This window comes from Herpailurus yagouaroundi, unplaced genomic scaffold, assembly GCF_014898765.1.
Source record: "Herpailurus yagouaroundi ecotype Mexico unplaced genomic scaffold, PumYag 161, whole genome shotgun sequence".
NCBI classification, from domain to species: domain Eukaryota; kingdom Metazoa; phylum Chordata; class Mammalia; order Carnivora; family Felidae; genus Herpailurus; species Herpailurus yagouaroundi.
Window position 1 is genome coordinate 22,986,231 of NW_024412402.1, and position 20,115 is coordinate 23,006,345.

At 43.4% G+C, this 20,115-nt stretch overlaps 1 protein-coding gene across 6 annotated transcripts in view; it reads left to right on the plus strand.

Annotated features, from left to right (window-relative positions):
• Nucleotides 1–20,115, plus strand: part of NTM (neurotrimin) — a 957,218-nt gene that overhangs the window by 545,329 nt on the left and 391,774 nt on the right. For 2 of the 6 annotated variants that reach the window (XM_040483562.1, XM_040483563.1), the window contains exon 2: nt 11,631–11,715. In XM_040483562.1, the coding sequence (XP_040339496.1) occupies nt 11,631–11,715 (85 nt within the window). Of the gene's footprint in view, nt 1–4,311; nt 4,319–6,829; nt 6,838–10,787; nt 11,716–20,115 lie in introns of those variants that run through there. The other 4 variants (XM_040483564.1, XM_040483565.1, XM_040483567.1 and 1 more) reach the window with 3 other exon arrangements.

The following is a 20,115-nucleotide window of genomic DNA, read 5'->3' on the forward strand; positions in this document are numbered from 1 at the left end:
AAAGTAGCCATTTGAAGAGCTCGGCCTTCAAGCCAAAGCCATTAACCCCGACATCCATGTTCAGCTCACTCCTGATCACTGTTCCTTATTCCACTGCCCATAGTCCAGCATCTTAGAAGCACACTTTAGATGTTTTTCCCTAAACCATGTTGTATTGTATTTGCCCATTTCTCTACACACTCTCAGAACTTTGTGGATGGTTTGAAGCTCATCCATGTCAACTGCAGATTTAATTACTTAAGGGAACTTCATGACTTCTGCAAACTTGGTAGAGCTCTCTATGAATTCCCTTTGACAGATCATTGATAAAAATATTACATTTGGCTGGTCCCAGCCACAATCCTTTAGAGAATCTAGAATTAATACCTCCCCATATAGAAAAATGTCAGTCTATCCTTGATTTGTGCCTTAGTGTTAAGCTAATTCTCCACCTTTGAAAAAGAAAATAGCTTTAGAAGATAGCTCATTACCCATTTTGTTTTTGAAGGTGTCTTTGATCTTGACACCTTGTCAAAACTGTTGTGAAAACCTAGGTAAATTATTTTCACATGTTATTCCGTATTCACATGCACACTCAAAACATTTGCCCGTTCTGTTCTCGCCAGGTTCAAAGCTACCTGGGCACAAATTAAGTCCACTCCTCCAAGCCATTCACAAATTCCTCTGACTTTCACTACCTGTAGCACCATGTGGAGCTTTTGGGTTAACTAAATGAAGAAAGCATACAAAAGGTGTAGGGGAAGCATTTCCTCCCAGGAGGGAAAGCCCACATCGACTCTCAGGACGAATGAGAGGTTCTAACTGCAGCCTTCATTCCTTCACTGAGAACATCCCCAAACTCCTAATGATAATGCATATAGATGTGCAGATAAAGTAAAAGTCAGGATGGTGCAGAAGCCTACAGAAGTGTGTTCAATTCTTTCTTGAATTTCTAAGACTGGATAAAATAAAACATAAAGACACTTTGAATGTGGAGATTTTTTTTTTTTTAAACTGAAGATAGTACATGGATGGAGGATGGGGTAGTGTCTTTAGTCTCACTTGACACTGATTGATGTAAAGGAGGAAAAAGGAAGCGGGATGGTTTGTGTATTTAGTTAGACACACAAAGAGCATAACTTTTGTAAGCAGTGCCAATGCAGGCTTTCCTCAAGCAAGTAGTTCAGAATGTGTTTAGTCTTCTTAAAAATATGGGGGATGCCTTCCAATCTTCCCACCCTTTCCTTATCCATGCCCCCATATTCCCCTGCTCATGTCCATCTCTGTCTCTATCCCTCTCTCCACCACCACCCAGTCTCCAGGCCTGGCAAGGCAAACAACGAACAATTTACAAATTGAACTTAGGGTCCTACACCTTTAGACATTTTAGAGTCAGGGGAACCTGGGTGGCTCAGTTGATTAAGCGTCTGATTTCAGCTCAGGTCATGATCTCCTGGCTTGTGAGTTTGGGCCCGTCAACTGGCTCCATGCTGGCAGTGTGGACCCTGCTTGGGATTCTCTCTCTCTCTCTCTCTCTCTCTCTCACTTCATCTCTCTCTCAAAATAAATAAATAAGCTTTAAAAAAGTAAAATGAAAACCTTATTATATTTAAAAAATAGAAATCCTAGGGGTGCCTGGGTGGCTCAGTCGGTTGGGCGGCCGACTTCAGCTCAGGTCATGATCTCGCGGTCCGTGAGTTCGAGCCCCGCGTCGGGCTCTGTGCTGACAGCTCAGAGCCTGGAGCCTGTTTCGGATTCTGTGTCTCCCTCTCTCTGACCCTCCCCCGTTCATGCTCTGTCTCTCTCTGTCTCAAAAAAAAAAAAAAAAAAAAAAAAGCATTAAAAAAATTAAAAAAAAATAGAAATCCTAGTATCAATTATTTTTATCCCAATCATTTCCCACTTCTTGAGGAAAGTTAACTCAGCTTGAACACTAACCCATCTGATTGCATGTTTATTTTTAATCCCCATGTTTCACTAGTAAACAGACTTGATGAAACCAGTCAGTGAGAGAGTGAGTGTGTTCATGTGTGTGTTTGATGTAGAAATGTTGTAAATGTGTTATATCAAGGCAAAATAGCATTCCAGAAGTTTAGCCAGGACCACTTTTATAATAAAAAAATATTGATTGATCCCAGGGATAGCAAAGATCACTTCTACCCAATTACACTCCTGCTGCCCCTTCTAAAGCAGTGTGATTCAGGGATTCCTTCACAGCTCTTATTCTTTTATGTACAACTGTTATTATAAAGTGGTCTTTATGACACTTAGAATAATATATGTATAACTTACACGTATGTGTATGTGTACATATACATATATATGAGTGTATATAGAATTTGCTAAGTATCCTAAATGAGTCCTAAGAAACTCAGGAGAGATTGAGACAAAAACACAGCAGAATGAAACTCAAACATGAAGTCCAAGAGAAAAAAAAAAAATTACTAACAGAGTGGAAAGAGAGAGAGAGAGAGAGAGAGAAATTAAAAATAAAGAGGAGACAAAGAGAGAGAAAGGAAACATACAATAAGCTTTACTGTATAGATGGGGAAAAACAGGACCCCAAAAAGTCAAAAGACACAGGATATAAAACTTACTATTCAAGCTGACCTCTAAGACTCTTCCAACCATGATATTCTAATAGTCTAGTCTGAAAAGGATGGCTTAAATATTCTCTTTTATGGCTGGATGCCTAGCATAGACTATGATCTAGACAGCCATGTCCCAGCTAGGCTTTAGGGGAAGATTCCCAAATGGGCAATTAATTTAGATTTAATAGGACAGTTACTGTAAGTTTAAATAAATGCCAGTTAAATATTAACAGCGTATTTATTGAAGATTAACATTGCTGGTTGCATTGTGGGATTTTATTTTCCTTAAAGAAACCCTTTATCGGAAGAATTTTAATCATCTTGGCTCTGCCATCAGCTTGCCTTAGATGCAGGGCAGCTCATTTATTACTTTGTTCAATCGTGTTCTGTACTGTGAAGTGCATACCTTGGTTCTGGAGAAAGTAGAAGGACATGAGTAGGAGGGCTATTTCTCTATAGGAGGGATTGATAAGTGGGTATGAAGGATAAAGTGCTTTTGAGGAGAGTGTCGAGAAGCACTCAAACTATAGGCTATGAGAGTTGGAAGGGCCCTTGGAAGTCACCTAATCCAAACTCTTGGAATAGAAGAAAAGCGGAAGTGAACAGAGCACCCTGATGCAGCCAGCAGATGGCATGCTTGATGCAATACCTTGGACCCCTAGCCCTACCCTGAGCTGCCCTCTTGCTCTGGAGTACTTTTAACTTTCAAAAATGCCCTAGCCCATTTAGATGCATTAGGAGGCATTAGATTTTCAGAAAGTCCCATATATCATAAAGATTTTGGTTCTTCTGACAAGTAAAAATTTGGAAAAAGAAACTAATTTTTTTTTTTTTTAAAGCAAGTGAAGTGACTTATCTAAGGTGATCTAATGAAGGCCTGAGTTGAAACTAGAACACAGGTCCTTTGTTTTACAAAACCATATTTATAAAATGTCACCTCCAGTGAAAAGTACAATGAATCTATATGTTTTGAGCAAATTTTTGTCTCTTCTGTTACTGATCTTGGTTGGAGAATATGGAGTCAAACCAGTAAAGAAAGTGCAGAGAAAAGGTTAATGAGATAAATGAGTAAAAGGAAATCCTCTGGGGAGAAAAAATTCAAGGGTAGAAACAAACCAAATTCCTTTGATCTGGGATGTTAACTTCCAAGTTCGGGGCTGGTGAGAGGTTTCTTTCTCTATGAGAAACCCCAACCCGACTCTGGCAGGGCTGCCTCTTGTAAACATTAGAACTGCTGTCTTGGGTCTGTCTATGCACTAGATGGATGTCTACATGGAACCCTCCCTCCCTTCTACAGAGGGAATGAAGCTGGTCCTGAAGCACTGTTCTGGGATGTTAAATGGTAGAAATTAAGAAAGGTAAGGCAGGCACAAGATATTATTATCAAATGACGAGTCTAAGATCTAGACCTGAGAAGGCTTTGATTTCAGTCATCAGGCACACAGGAACAAAGAAGGGTGTAAAGGTTTATGGAAGGAGTGGAAGGAGTGGGGACTGCTCCTTTAAAGATGAGATGGAGGGATCTTGTCTTGTCTTCAGGTTCTTTCACTACCTTTCAGTTATATGTGGAAGCAAGACAGATAAAAGTTCCCAGGCTGGGGTGCCTGGGTGGCTCAATTAAGCAGCTGACTCTTGATCTTGGCTCAGGTCATGATCTCAGGGTTCATGTGTTTGAAGTCTGCCTCAGGTACTACACTAACAGCTTGGAGACTGCTTGGGATTCTCCCTCCCTCTCTCTCTCTCTTTCTGTTTTTCTTTGCTCCTCCCCTGCTCACACTCTCTCTGTCTCTCAAAATAAATAAACTTAAACAAAAATTCCCAGGAAGAGAAAGCCCTCTTCTCTTTCCCAAACACAGGCCATTTCCCATAGGCCTATATCCTGTGTGCTTTTGTGGAGCATTGAGTTTGAGACACTACGGTGGGAGCTGGAGGGTCATCTTCTTCCTGCCCTGGTTTGAAGGCTAAGCTACTTCCTTTTATGACCACATCTCAGCATGAAGTGTCTGCTCAGTCTCTGTGATGAAACCTCTCAGCATCTGTATGCTCACGGTGCTCACAGGCCTACACTCAGCAGACTGCCCCTGGGTTCTCTGAATGAATATCAGGTCTGGCACTCCTCTGTCCGTGCCAGTCTTGATGTAGAAGCACGGTGGCTCCCACATTTTAGCCCCTGCAGTGTGTGTAATAGGCCTTTGCTGAACTCTCTACATCTACTGTCTTATTTCTTCATCACACCAACACTCTGTGGTAGGCACCATTCTTACCATTATTTTTACAAATGAGATTATTTCCTCAAGTCAAGGTCACACAGCTAATAATGGAGATGATGAGTGTTTGACCTCTGGTCTGTCCAATTCCAAAGCCCATGGTCATTCTTCACTGATGCATTTGTACTGAATAAATTCATAAGTGAATGAACACAGAATGCTGGAAGAGTTAGAGATGTTCAATCACAGCACTTTACACATATCCACATATGAGGGCAATCTGAGAATATAAAAGGCAGCTTCTGCTCATGCCCTTTCTGGTCTTGGGCTGTGTGGCTTCTGTCCTGTCTGCCTACAACGAGGTTCCCACCCACACCACCTGCCTCTTCGTCTCCTCACTATTAAGTCCCAGTTTAAAGTCATTTTTGGGGAAATGTTTCCTGATCTTCCAGATTCCACAAGACCCTTCTGTCATATGCATTCTCTATTTCCCCCTCAAAATGCTTATCACAACTGTATCCACTGGTTTGTAAAATTATTTATTTACTATCTGTCTTCCCTGCTGGACAGTGTGATTTATGAAGGTAAGTCTCATGTTGATTTTGTTTTTGTCTCTCTCTCTCTCTCATCACAGTTTCAATGCCCTGCCTATCCCATAGCTAGTGTAACACTAAATGCCTGTTTGTTGTATAGATGAATTTCTCACTTATGTTTATAAATCCTTGAGATCACCTCTCCCCTCCTAATGTCGTTTTAAATTAAGTTCGGGGGGCGCCTGGGTGGCGCAGTCGGTTAAGCGTCCGACTTCGGCCAGGTCACGATCTCGCGGTCCGTGAGTTCGAGCCCCGCGTCGGGCTCTGGGCTGATGGCTCAGAGCCTGGAGCCTGTTTCCGATTCTGTGTCTCCCTCTCTCTCTGCCCCTCGCCCGTTCATGCTCTGTCTCTCTCTGTCCCAAAAATAAATAAACGTTGGAAAAAAAAATTTTTTTAAATTAAGTTCGGGAAACTATGGTCAGTGCCTGGAAATCTGGACAAGCTAATGGGACAAACTGATTCTAAGAGGGAGGTATATTCCAGCTTTTTTCTTTTTTCAATGATTATTTATTTTGAGAGAGAAAAAGAGTGAGAGAGAGGAGTGGTGGGGCATAGAGATAGAGGGACAGAGAGAATTCCAAGCAGGCTCTGCACTGCCAGCACTGAAATCCAGAGTCAGATGCTTAACTGATTGGGCCCCCCCAGGCATCCCCCCCCCCAGTTTGTTTTTCTTAGCACTGAGAACATTCTCAAGGGCTCATAGGGAGCGTGGGGATGAGTTCATGATAACTTCAAAATTCATGAGTGTAAATACAAATAAAACCACTGCCAAACCTAATAACACAAAACTACAAGCAAATCAAAGGCTGGGGCTATGTCTTTCATTCCTGTATCAGTAACTCCAAAGTGATTTCAGGTACATAGGAGGAGCTCAAAGTCTACCTGTCCATACTTACTGAATGCACTGAATTCAACTGAATAATTGGATACCCAGAGGTATTCTTGGCAGTAATAGTATCACTTCTTTTGTAGTTCTCTCTCTTGCCCATAGATGAAGCAGCCAAAGGAGATATTTTATTAGTTAGCTCTTAAGCAGTGTCCTTACCTGACAGGTGTAGCAGAAAGCTATATTGGAACAGGAGCCGTGAGTCCTGAGTTCCAGTTCTGATTTACCAGTTATTACCCTTATGTCCCTACAGTAATAACTCCATCCTGGGTTCAACCCTCCACCCTTATGAAATGAGTGGGTTGTACGAAATATCTTCCAAGCTCCCCTCTGACTATATCATTCTATGATTCTGTGACTCCAGGGTCTTATTTTGACCCAAAACCTAGGTTAGGAAAGATTCTGCCCCAAAGACCCCTGGCTTGTGAGATGCTCCCATTTAGGCATCTGGCTTTTTCTTCATTGGTGCTTTGAATTTAATCATTCATTGTGCTCCTCCTTACTTTTCCGTCTACCTACCGATTATTCTTCTGACCATCTTCCCCTTTATGCACCTCTTAGAAAGTTGTATAGCTTTCAAAGTCCATAGATAGCCTAACCTTTGCCACTTCTTCCTGTTCTCCTTTTCTATCCTCTCTATTCGTGACCCCTTTTTTCTCCTTAGAGGCTTCTTCCCCTCCTTCAAGTTGCTCTTTTGCTCTTTCTGTTGAAATCCTAACATGTTGGACTCTAGCCCAGATGAACAACGATTTTATTTTGATCTTATATTCATATAGGAGGAAAAGAATAGCCTGTATTTTCCAGAGTTCTGCCCATCCCTGTTCCCCTAGAGACATCTCTTTATTCAGATCCACACCACCTTTTCTGATTAAACTTTTCAATATCTACTCGGTGCCACGCCACTGTAACTGCCTTGCATCTTATCTTCCTGCCTGAGCTCCTGTTTGGAATCTCTACCAGGAGAGGGGGGCCTTTAGCCTTTTTAGAGAAGGAGAAGCAGAACTGGCATTTCTTAAGCTAGTGCTCTTCTTTTGGTCTTCAGTGTGTGTGGAATATTCATAGCTCTTTAGCTAGCCCCAGCTTTCTGTAGGTAACATAGAGTGAAACAAAAACAACAGCTGATTTCCCTTTCACTGGGAATTTCCTATTCCAACCTTGCTTTTAGTGTGTAGATGCTGCTGATGCCAGAAGCCTCCCTCTACCCCTGTCTCCTCACCTGCCTGCCAGCTCTTTGGGGTCTGTACTGCAGAGCTCCTGCACTCCCTCTGTTTTGTAGTCATGGGATCATTAAAGGGAGTATGAGCATTTTCGTTTGCTCTGGCAGTGTGTGTGTAGGTGTGTGTGTGTCTGTGAGCTTGAAAAGCATTGTCCTATGGATATTTTTATAACCTGAAGCAATTACAGCTGTCAGCACAGAGACAAGCTGTGACAAGTTGATTTATGTGTACAGTATATGTGTATCCAAGAGGGAAGGGAGGCAGGAGAGGGAGATGGGGGGAAGAAGGTGGAGGTGGGCGCTTGTTAGGATGCTGCTTTCCAGGAGGCAGAAAGGAAGTTGCTTTTATAAAGAACACAAACAATGAAATTGCTCTGTCATCCCTTTTTCATTAACTTGGATATGCTGGGAAAAATAAAATAAATCTAGCAGTTTTTATGAAGCAGGAGACAGGATATAGGATAAGCCACTAAGTGTTGGTTATATTTAGGGATTAGGGGATGGGCAGGGAGTTGACATATGATTTTGATCTTCATCTACTCAAACAACTTCAATAAGGAGTTCGGATGAAATGGATTCTGGCTTGTTAATTGTGCGGGCATCTCTGGTCTTTCACCACTTTCTAAACTTCCATTTTTGAATAAAGTTTGGGCCCCTTGACTCACGGAGAAGGTATGAGGTTGCAAGTGGCTTTTCTATCTCCAACCTGAGGATTACCTGAGCTCTGCTGGGTTTCCTGCCAGATGCTGCAGCTCAGCACCCTCCCTTCATGGTCAGAGACAAAGATGGTTTGACTGTCTTAGATCAATGACATGCAGACTGGTATAAAATGAACATCTTAAAGAGCCCATATGAAGAATTATTTTTCTGCCCAGTCATAATAATGAAGTGGTAGCAGACAAAATGTATTAATAAAGCATCTTCCACCTTAAATGGATTTCTAAGTATTTTCCTGTAGAGTTAATCATGTATGTAGGTCCCTAGGGAAGGCTGGTTGTTGTCATTATCCACATTCCCAGATGCAAAAACTAATGCTCATTTGTACCTACCTGGGAATTAGATGCAAGAGCCAGGACTAGAATTTATTACGAAAGGAATCTTCCCTGCCATTCCCAAGCCTGCAAGGAAATGACTCCATAGCCCAGAATGAATCCCTCTCCCTTCCTCACACTGTAATTATTTCCAGCTGAGGTAGTGAAGATGTGTGTACACAGAAGGGTTGGTAGGGGAGCATGAGGGGTGGGTAAAATTGAAAGATGGATATTATTAGAGGTAACTCGTTGGCTTTAGGGGAAGAACAACTCCAAATTCAGCAGACTGTAAGTCAGCAAATACAATCTCACACTTTACTTCTTATAGGGTCTTGCAAGAATGGACTGGTGCAGAGAAAGATTTTCTCTTTTTTATTCTTTCAAAAATATAAGCAACACTCTCCCGCTCTCCATAGATGCATAGATGCCATTTTTTTTTTTTTTTTGCTTTTGCTCCCCACCCCCCGCCCCGATAGTAAAGTCATTTGTTGCAGGCATAAATTGACAATTGATTTTTTTTGGTGCTATATATCAAAGGGTCCCTACTGGCCAAAAGTAGCAGGTGGGTTTCCCTGAGAATTTAATCTCAGGAAAAGTCACCAGAGGAGATGAAGAAAAAAATGGCCCTAATGTGGATTAATTGAGATCTTCAGTGTAAAGTTGCTCAACTTTTAACGGTTGACCAGTTTCTGGTTAACTACTAAAAGAAAAAAAAAAAAAAAAACACATTTGCTCAGTCTGTCTTTGTTACCCTGGAGTATGGATCCTACATCTGCAAACCCTATCTCCATCCCTACCAGTCTAAAGTAGGGTGAGGCAGTATGGTGGGTAAAATGCTTGTTTTAATCTCTGACACATATGTTACCTACATGCAAGTAGTGGTTACAACTGCAAGGTGTAAGGACTTTTCTGGCACTGGGACACTTATAGTTATAACGTATCAATCATTTTGGTGTTGGCTAGGTGGATTTGGGAAAGAACATCTTTTTCTGTTATTTAACAGCTATTGGAAAACAAAAAAAAACAAAACAAACAAACAAACAAACAAACAAAAAACAGATTCCTGGTTGTATCTGATAGAAAGTTGAGGGAGAAGAAACAAAGTCACTGTTGGTTGCCTCTTGTCTAAGCCCAGGAAAAATCTGGGTCAGTGTAGAGGGCTTAGATCTGGAAGTCCCTGAGGAGAAAGCATGTTAGCATTACTTAGCACAGCTGTGTGGGTTGGGCTGCTCTGGGCTTCTCCCTAGCTCAGGGGCCAGGCCCAGGAAGGGGAATGCACTGCATTCTTTCATAGCTGGACTTAAGGGAGAAATTTAAATGTAGGTATACAGGGACCCACAGCAGCTAGAAAGAAGTGACAAGAACTGAAGCAAAACCAGTTTTTCCCTGGGTTTCAAGAATTCGAAAAACACACCTCTTAAGATGATTTGAAATCAGCTCTGCAAGATTGTGAAACCCAGGAAACTTGGGAGTCCACAGTATAAATAAAGCAAGTGGCTCACACTCATTCATCTGAATGAGCACTTTTGCAGGGCTAGCATCTTTTAATGTCGACAAAACAAGAATAAAGAATGTAAGTTAGTGTCAAACTTGACCAAAATTTTGATGCGATTTTGCCACTTTTACACACTAAGAGACTTCTGTGATTTTGCATTTATTTAATATATGGGAGATCTGTTTAGAAAGGTGGTGTTGAGTCTCCGGTGTTGGAAGGTAGCTTCTGGGGGGGTGGGGTGCTGGTGGTGTGGGCGACTATTGAATAAAAATGAGATTATTCTAAAGCATCCTCCAACACTCTAAATTTACTCTAAATGCTAATGGAATTAATCTGATAATTTTAAAGGTGCATGCATGCATGCTTCAGGGTTTTCCTTTCCTAGTTAATTAGTTTGTGACCCTTTTTAAGATGTCTTGGGTTTATTAAGATTGTGAGGTAACTTTGCCTTTCTTCTTAATTTGGAAGTGACAGCTCCTCAAGGGGGTAAATGGTTAAACTCCTCGCCTCGGCTGGTGCACTGCCGCGGCGCGGCGCGGCGCGGCGAGGCAGGGGTTAAGGTGGGCGCCCGCGCCCCGAGCCCCGCGCCCGCCAGCCAGGATGAGCGCGCAGTCCGCCCGCTCGCTCGGCGCCGGCCCCGGAGAAAGTGGCGGTCAGTGATGGAGCTGCTGCCATGACAACCCCGGCGGTCGGGGCCCGCGCGCGTCGGGGCTGCTCCCGGGAGGAAGGCGGCGCGGAGGCCGGGGGCGGCCGCTGAGCGTGGCGTCCGCGCGGCTCCGGTGCCGGCTGCGCCTCGTCTTCCCTAGCCAGACAGCCAGCGAGCTAGGGGCCGCCGCGGTGCGCTCCGCCGGGCCGCTCCTGCCTCGGCCGCCGCCGCGGCGACTGCCTCCCCCGAGACTGGCCGAATCGCAGCGGCTGCAGAGCGCATTTCGGCTTGGAGGAAGTTGACCGAGGCGGCTGCCGCAGGATCACCGGGTCCGGATCGCACGAAGCCCGGCGGAGCCGCCTCCAGCGTGCCCCACTTTCCATCTCGGCTATTGTTACGGATTGTTTTTCTCCTGGCGATCTTTCCTTTGAAACTTACAAAGAAAGTGTTGGATTTCCCCTTGTTCGAACTGAGGAATTGCAGACCACCTCTGGGGAGCCGGATCTGACCCACCCCCTGTCCCCTTCTGGTACCAAAGTGCTTACTCCACTCCAAAGTGCCATGTCAGAACTGCTACCGGGAAGAAGGGGCTCTTGAGACGTGCCCACACCTTTGCACCTGCCTTGCGCTTCCCCTTTCTTGGCCGTCTTCCCCGGCCGAAGCAGCACCGAGGAAGCACCCCGTGGATGTCCTCCGTGGAAATTGGTTATCCGAGGCCGGATTCGGGGGAGGAATATTAGACTTGGAAGAGTCTGCGCGCTTTTCTCCTCTCGCGCCTCTCGGTCGCTGCTAGTTCACTGCTCGGTCCCTGAGCTCGCTCCCTCACCCCACCCACTTCCTGTGCTCGCCTGGGGGGTGTGTGCCTTGCAGCTGCCGGAGTTCTGGGAAGTTGTGGCTGTCGAGGATGGGGGTCTGTGGGTACCTGTTCCTGCCCTGGAAGTGCCTCGTGGTCGTGTCTCTCAGGCTGCTGTTCCTTGTACCCACAGGAGTGCCCGTGCGCAGCGGAGATGCCACCTTCCCCAAAGCTATGGACAACGTGACGGTCCGGCAGGGGGAGAGCGCCACCCTCAGGTAGGGAGCTGTCTTTCTTCTATGAATTAACAATGATTTGTATGGGTTGTGGGGGGAGAGGGGCAGGGGTGCAGGTGTGAGCTCTGGCGCAGCTGGCACGGAGGTCGCTGGTTCCTTGCGCTGCACGATTCATGGATGGGGAGCTGAGTGCTCTGCCCCGGGAACGTGGTGGTGTTAGGGAAACGCTCAGAGGTTGGGGAGATGAGCTGTTTCTCCAAAATTGGCCTCCTTGGCTCAGGACTTGGTAAGCGTGAGGGGCGGCTAAGACAGGGAGTCACTGAAATTGAGGACAGTGGCATGGACACTGTGTGTGCCCGAACCTGGTGGCCATGGTGACTGGGGACCTGGCTGGGGCTCAGCATGAACAGTCATCTCTGAAGTTAATGAGTCCCAAAGGACGAGTCTGGCTCCGTTTGAATGCCTTCACTCTGCCTGTGCCATGGGGTGTTGCCAGTGGGCTCCTGTATTCTGGCAGACCTGATGTTTTGTCCTGGGCTTGACTGTGTCTGGGCTTTCCTGGGGTGCCTTCATGCCATGAGCTGGTGGGCAGAAGGACATGCTTTTTCCTGTCGAAATATGGCTTTCTGAGATTGAAGTCCTGGAGATGAGTCTGATTTGTCCATGGAAAACATCATTTACTCTGGTTAGCTGTTCCCTCTTTTTTTTTTTTCCCCACTAAAATGGTGTGTGCAAAACTCATCTACTGAAAAGATAGGATATTTCAATGTTGAGTTGGGTCCTGATGGGTTTCTGGGGTTAAGGCTTACAGAAACCGAGGAGGAGAAGAATCTTGGCTATGTTTTGTGTAAGATGGGATGAGTCTATGTCCCTGATCACCCTGCCTACTGACTTGTTAACTCAATTTCCAGTGTCTAAGAAATGTATCACTCATGAGAGGGTAACAGAATTAGTGATGATAATGGGAAATCTTACTCTTTAGAGAGAGTCAGCATGAGGCAGAAGTTAAGAAGGTTCATATGAAGAATCATTTCTCTGTCTCTCTTTGATTTAATACTCTCTCTTACTTAAAGTTTTCCAAACTGGGCTACTGAGCTGACTCTAAGGCAACATGGCAATATTCCCATGCTTTGCATTCAAAGATTCTTAGAAAGATAATCGTGGTACTGGTGTCCATTGTTTTACCCCTGGTGACTGTTCTTTTAAAATTGCATTGTTTGTGGATGGTACGCTTAAGGGAATATCCACAGGATAGAAAATGTCGAGAAGGGGGCTCTGGCAATACAGAGCTGACTTGTCAGGACATTGCCAAATGAAGTGTGTGATTTAAGGACATATGTAAGGCCTACAAACATCCCGTGCTCCATTGTCTTTGAGGAGCTAACCCCCAAAGCCCCAGTGAACTCCTGGTTACCCATTGGCTCAGAAAACCCACCTCTTCCACTAAGCCCTTCAGCAACTACTTTGGACAAAGGTTAAATATCTAACTGCCTCCCACCCCAGAATTACTGTATCTGCTTTGTCAAGGGATGTCATGGAGCTCTAAAAATGTTGTGATTTCAGTCTGCCTAAAAAAGAAGTGCAAAAATGAAGCCTTAACACAATACGATGATGAATTTAGTGTTCTCTGGATGTTCCCTTTGTCCCTAACTCTTAGCTGCAAGGAGTGGTCCCAAAGAGATGAAATAGAGACAGTCTCACATGGAGAACATTTTAGAAACAGATGGGATGGTATTTTCAAGGAGAAGGTGGAAGGTAGTCAGCTCTGTGGAGATTTGGAGATAAAGAAATAGCAAAGGGGCCTTATAGACAATTGTCCCATATTGTAATGGGGATCATTTGAAGGGGGGTTGGATGAGCCAGGATCTGGTCTTCAGAAAGCATCTTCCTAGTCTCATGAGAATTAAGACTCTCTAGAGAGTGGCTGAATTTGGCAAATGTTGAGCCAGGGCATGGGCTTTAGTTAGGAACAGCTTCTACTTAAAATTGCATTATCATGGACTAGCTGCTTCCCTTTCTTTATCTTTCCCTCCATGCCTTTCTTGCTCACTCTGGGCTTCCCTATCCCTGTCTCTTTCAAGTGCTTATGTTTCTTTGCATTTTCACATCTGCTCTGGTCTTATTTGGGTGTAGAAGGAGGAAGTGGAATATGATGGGGCTTCTTCTCTAGACCCAACACTGCTGTGACATAAAAAGACTCTCTTAGAACATCTCCTGCCATTCTGTGCCAGCCCCTGGGACGAAATGTCTAAGTGACATAAGGAGGAAGACACTTCCAGTGGATGGAGCCTTATAGGGCAGGGATTAGAGGAGCTAGGATGTGACTGACACTGACCCACTGGCTAGGGCCTGATTTAGGATGTGAATCGGGCTGCAGGTGTATCAGATGACCTGCACAAAGGATGCTCATGTTCTGCAGGATAACCTTCATTCTTCCCAGGCTCTTATGCACTAGAACAAGCAAGGTCCACCATGCTGAGGTGTTCTTTTGTGGAGTTGGAGCCTTTGAACCCTCAAACACAGTCTTTGTAATTTGGTGTGCAAAGAAGCAAATAGGAATTTCAGAATGTATTTTGTTTGCATAAAATTTGCTAAGTTTGCAAACCTGATTCTAGATTGTTGTAGTGCAGTGTCTCAGGGCTCTGGAATTTTGTTTTTTTATTTTTATTTTTTGGAGTTTTTCTTTCTTTTTTGTGTATTTATGTGGATCTTTTTATTTCCCTCTTTACCTTCTTCCTTCCTTCCTTCCTTCCTTCCTTCCTTCCTTCCTTCCTTCCCCTCAATCTCCTTCTCTCTCTCTCTCTCTCTCTCTCTCTCTCTCTCTCTCTCTCTTTCTCTCTTCTTTTCTTTTTCAGCATGCAACTAAGCTACACAGAATACAACTAGGGAGGCCTGGAGCACTTCCGCTCTGCCCTGGAGAGCAACCGTGTCCACATTGCTGTGGGTGACGCTTGTAGTTTACTTCTCAACCAGCAGAGGACTTTTTGCTCTGATTTTATTTTATTCTTTGTTCTCGCCAGTTTTATTTTTTGAAGATGTCTTCTAGTCCCCAAAGAATGAATGCTTCAGCAGCAGATTCTAATGTGAGGAAACTTTTAAAAATGTTTTATTTCATCCAATTAGTGTTAACGATCCTTGTGGAGGTATTGGGAAACCTTTCACCGGAGCCTGCCATTAATAGCCTGAAAAAAATCGCAAACAATTTGCTATCACCCACCCTTTCTGCCCTCCTGCTGATAATTTGTATGCATATCTTTTTTTAAAGGTGAGGTTATGTAGAACAGGATATACCATAATAATAGCATTAACAAAGGTTTAGGAAGCATTTGCTATGTGTCAGGGAGGAGTCTGTTTTTCATAGCATCTTCTCTGTCATCCAGCTTCATAACATTAACATTTAACCCTAATAGAGACCCTGTGATGTAGGTGCTATTATTATTCCCATTTTTCAGATGAGGAAATTGAGGCATGGAGAGTTTACCTTGTTTGATTAAGTTGTACAGGTAGGAAGTGTTGAAGCCAGGTTATGAGGCAGTAGTAATAATAATGTTAATAAGATGAATAGTAGTGTCAATGATTGGTCAGTTACTGTATGTGTTAAATAGTTTGTATACATAGTAACATTTAATGTTTGAACAACTCCCTGAAATAGACTTAATTATCCCAACTTCATTGCTATGGAAGCTAAGGCCCACAGAGGGAAATTTAGGTAATATCACACAAGTAGTTAAGTGGCAGAGCTGGAAGCTGACTCAGGACTCTACTCCCTCATTTTAGACACCACACTTTCCCTGCTGCATTCTGTGTTCTAATTCCTTGCTAGTACTTCCTGTCTCCTCTAGTCATTTTGGCTTAGACCCTTTCCTGCAATGATGTTGAACCTTCTATGTTCTTTCTCCTCATGCAATAGGGAACAGCTAGTTGTTGGAAAGCAGAGATCGTACCTTGTAATGTCATGAGCACTGTGTACTCCCAAATGTTTATGGAACAGATAAAATGAATAGAAACTAAACAAAAACATCCCCCAGCCTATATTCAACTTATTTCTTTGCTGCATTTTTCCATCATTTTACTTTAAAATACAGCTGTGGTCAACCAACAAAGGTTTATTGAGTGGTTCTTACATGAAGGGTTCTGAACTGGGTTTTGGGGTATAAAAAGGCATGAGGCTTGGATGTCATACTCCAGGGCCTTAAGTCCAACTCAAAAGGCTGGGCTGTGGACAAAGAGGTAACTTACAGGTGAGGCAGAGTGTGCCCATCAGGAAGTGGGTAATGTGTGTGCATGTGGTCAGAAAAGAGCATCCTGTTTCCATGTGGGGTGGGATTCTCTGTGGAAATGCTGAGGAAAAAGTGAGGAGCAGGAGAGAGCTGAGGTTGTCAACTATGTGGATATCATTAATTGGAGACCTTTTGGGGCACCTGGGTGGCTCAGTTGGTTGGGCGTCTGACTTCGGCTCAGGTCATGATCTCACAGCTTGTGAGTTTGAGCCCCACATTGGGCTCTGTGCTAACAGCTCAGAGCCTAGAGCCTGCTTCAGATTCTGGATTCTGTGTCTCCCTCTCTCTGCCCCTCCCCTGCTCACACTCTGTCTCTCAAAAATGAATAAACATTAAAAAAATTGATTGGAGACCTTTCACTAAGTATCCACCTATCGTTTGGAAGTTCTGATGAATGTGTTTTGTGTTGTCATAGATTCCCCCAATAAGGTGACAAGTAGTATAGTGAATTATTTCACTGGGATCATCTGCAAAGTGAGTATCAAAAGCTAAGTTGTACCTGTTGTTACATGTCTAGAGTGTGTAGGCTTTGCCACTGCACAACGTTGAGGTTTTGTTTTTTGTTTGTTTGTTTGTTTGTTTGTTTGTTTAGATGAGTTAAGAAGAAAAGATCTGAGAAATGTATGAGATTGAAGTTGGATTTTGCCATAGCAACTCCATGGAATAGCGCAGAAGAATGTGTTTTTGATACTTGAGGAAACCCATGGAGTCCCCGTCTAAACATAGGAAGCTGTAGCCCTTTATTCATATCATGTGAAAAATTTAGCATTTCACTTGATAGCAGATGGACTCTCTCTTTATCCCTTCAGCTACTCCATTGTCTCTTGAAGGCAAAATGATGACTTTGTCATGTTTGTATCCCAGCATCCAGCACATGACTTAGCCTGTCATTTTTGCTAATAAAGTCTGAATGTCTGTTCTGCTTGTCTTTCTGCTGTAGACATCCTGGCCTTTTCTCTACCTCATAAAGGTAGAAAACAAATTCTTGCTACAGAGGCCTTCTATTTGTGCTCATAACTGTTGGGGATACCTTACTCTAGATCTTTCCATGGAGAGCTATTTATCATTTTGGTCTCAGCTCAGATGGAAACCCCTCACTAAAACCTTTCCTGACACCCAAGGTCAAAATAATCCCTACCAACTACACCAGTCTTACACTGGCATTTCATCTTGGATTTTTTTTCTTCAGATAAGTCATCCATATCTGAAGTTTTCTTATTCATATATTTGGTTATGTGTTTATGATTTGTCTTCCCCAAATGGACTTTAACTAGAGAATAAGTACCTTCTCTTATTCAGCACTGTGTACCCAAGGTCAGGCAAATAGAAGGCTCTCAGTAAATGGTTGTTGCGTGAACAAATGAAGGAAATCTGAGATCATTGCCTTCTTCTCCTTGCCCTTCTCTGTCCTTTTCCCTTAGTTGTCTTGTGTTGTTCTTGCCCTCGACATGTTACTGGCTCACTGTCATTTCTGACTAGTCTGCACAGATGTGTGAGGTTGCCCTTGAGGAAGTTACAATTACAGATAAGTAATTGGGCTGGTGTCTTTCTGTCAGGGACACAGATGGGCCACATCATCTGTTGGTTATTTCATAGCTGCACCCATGACACTTGTCTTCTTTCTGCCAGGTCACTTCCCTATCTAGTCCTTCAGCCTTTGAAGAGGAGCTCCTCTCTGATGAGGTGTTTAAGCCCAGGTAGACCTCAAGGAGATTAGCATTTTCAAGATGAGGAGGGGCACCAAAATGTACCTTTCTGCCCATCCTTCTTTCTCTCTCTTTGGAGTTTGCTAGCAATGGTTGTCTCGTGGTGTAACTATTGATCCATTCTTAATGAGTTAACTGCTTCAGAATAACAGTGCCACTCAGGAACCATGTGCTGTTCTGATTGTGTTGCCTCCTCCCAAGATCGACCACTGTGTGCTCACCTCCGGGGCTTGCCAGGGATCCAGCCGGTGGACTGTGGCTCAGAAGAGCATGGACAGATGGAGTTGTGGAGGGAGGCTCCTGGAAGCATACTCAGCCTTTTGAGGAGCCAAAGACTAAAATGGGAAAACAAAAAACCCAACAGAGCATGGGGCAGAAGGAGAAAGGTTTATGCCAGTTGTCATAGGAGCCTGGCAAGGGGCACTGAGGGACAGCCTGGTTCTCCAAACATTCCTCACCTACAATCATAGGTGCTTTGCAGAAATGTTGCTTTTGTCTTTTGAGTTTGAAAGGATTGCAGAGATCTGTTTCAACCACCTGGTTTTACAGATAATGAGATAGTGATCATAAGTCTTGCACAAAGATGCCTTCCGGAAGGGTGAGGTGGAGCTGACATCAGCCCATGATTCCTCACTTAGCTGTAAGCCCTAGTATAGGGCTACCTGTGCCTGAAAGAAGGCCGCCGTTTCCTACCAAGTGCAAAAGTGTCACACTGACAGCATCATGACAGTCAGCAAGCATTTGTCACCATGCTTGGTTCTCACTGCTGGTTGTGTCTGGCACTGAAGTTTGTATTCTTAGCCTTCTCCACCTCTGATTTCATATAGGACAACTGTTTACTGTATCAGGCTCCATGCTAAGCACTCTACTAATTTAGTCCTCATAGCCTTATTTAATCCTCATAGCTGCTCTAGGAGATGGATGCGATTATTATTCTGATTTTACAGATCAAGAAACCAAAGCACAGAGAAAAGTGAGACATTTTCCAAGATCACACAGTCAGATGGTGGCTGAGCCTGGGGCTTGGAACAAGTTTTATCTGACTCTAAGCTGGTTCTCTTTTTGTACCACAGGGCTCTTCTCAATCTATCCCTTCTTTGCTTCATTGCCATGGTGTACTCCTTCTAGAAACCAGGTGAATTTGGCTTTTCCTCCTTGTCCTGAAGTGTAAGAATCTCCTTTCTTGAAGTATTTTAGGAATGGAGTATGGGAATGTTTAAGCTTTGATGGTGTGGAGACACAGAGAATGTCCAGCTGGCCTCTACAACTCCCTTCTCATTAGACAACCCTAGAATCTCCATAGTTTTTTCAGAGTAAGTCTATTCCAGGTTCTTCCACCAACCTTTTCCTTCAGATCAGCAGTCTCGGACTCTCGTAGAGAGTTAGCAAATCATCAGACATTGCCATGTATTACTCTGGCATGGGATATTGAGCAAATCAAGGTAGAAACAAAATTCTATGAGGATCCCACAAGCCAGTGTATCTGGCTGTTCTGGCAGTGGGAAGCAGAGTGGGTGAAACCTTGACCTACAAACTTTCTTCTTCGTTTTTCTAGAAGTAGGACCGTTGGCATCTCTCAACATGGGAGAATCTTGAAAACAATTATAATTAATGTTAATAGTGTATTTATTCTCTTAGGTTCAGAGTTTCCACTGACAGGTAAAAATAACATTATCCTTGTATCATTTGACGTTACTTTTCTTCCTTGGGATAAGGTTGATGGGTTCCCACTATGTGTAATAGATTACTGATAATAAATAAACAATACAATTAACTCTATATAGATGGTCAATTAGTACTACATTTAGGAACTTAAGAATTACTTGGGTTTAGGGCACAATTTCCAAATTGCATGTGAGCAATGATGAGGAGGAGAAAATAAGAATGTTTTATGGGAGCACAATTGATAGCGGCAAAGGTCTCCAACAAACAAGACCATACTAACTCATATTCTAGTGGAAGTGGTATGCTAGAAAGAAAATGGATTAGGAGATAGGATTCTGCTCACCCTGACTCAAGCACTGTGTCTGTGAGCTGTCAGGCAAAAGCTTTTAATCTGTCAGTATAAAGAGGACAGTTATTGCCTACCTCAAAGGGTTATTTTTGGTTAAAAAGGAAATACACACAAAGTTTAGTGTATAATTATTACTCTCTTTCTCTCCATATGTATATATATATAAATTCACACACACACACACACACACACACACACACACACACACACACATATATATATAATATTGACACATTGGCAATTTTCATTATAAACTATGGCAGTTTAAACAACCATAGCTACCCTTTGATTGATACACCATGTAATGCTTCTGGAATGTCTAGAATGATAGGAATGCCTCTCCACCCACACGTAATTATACTTTGGTGTTTTCTCTACACATTTGTTTAGATCCTAGGACTCTTCTTCAGTTCAAATAATTTCTTGCACTGTTTTATTTCTG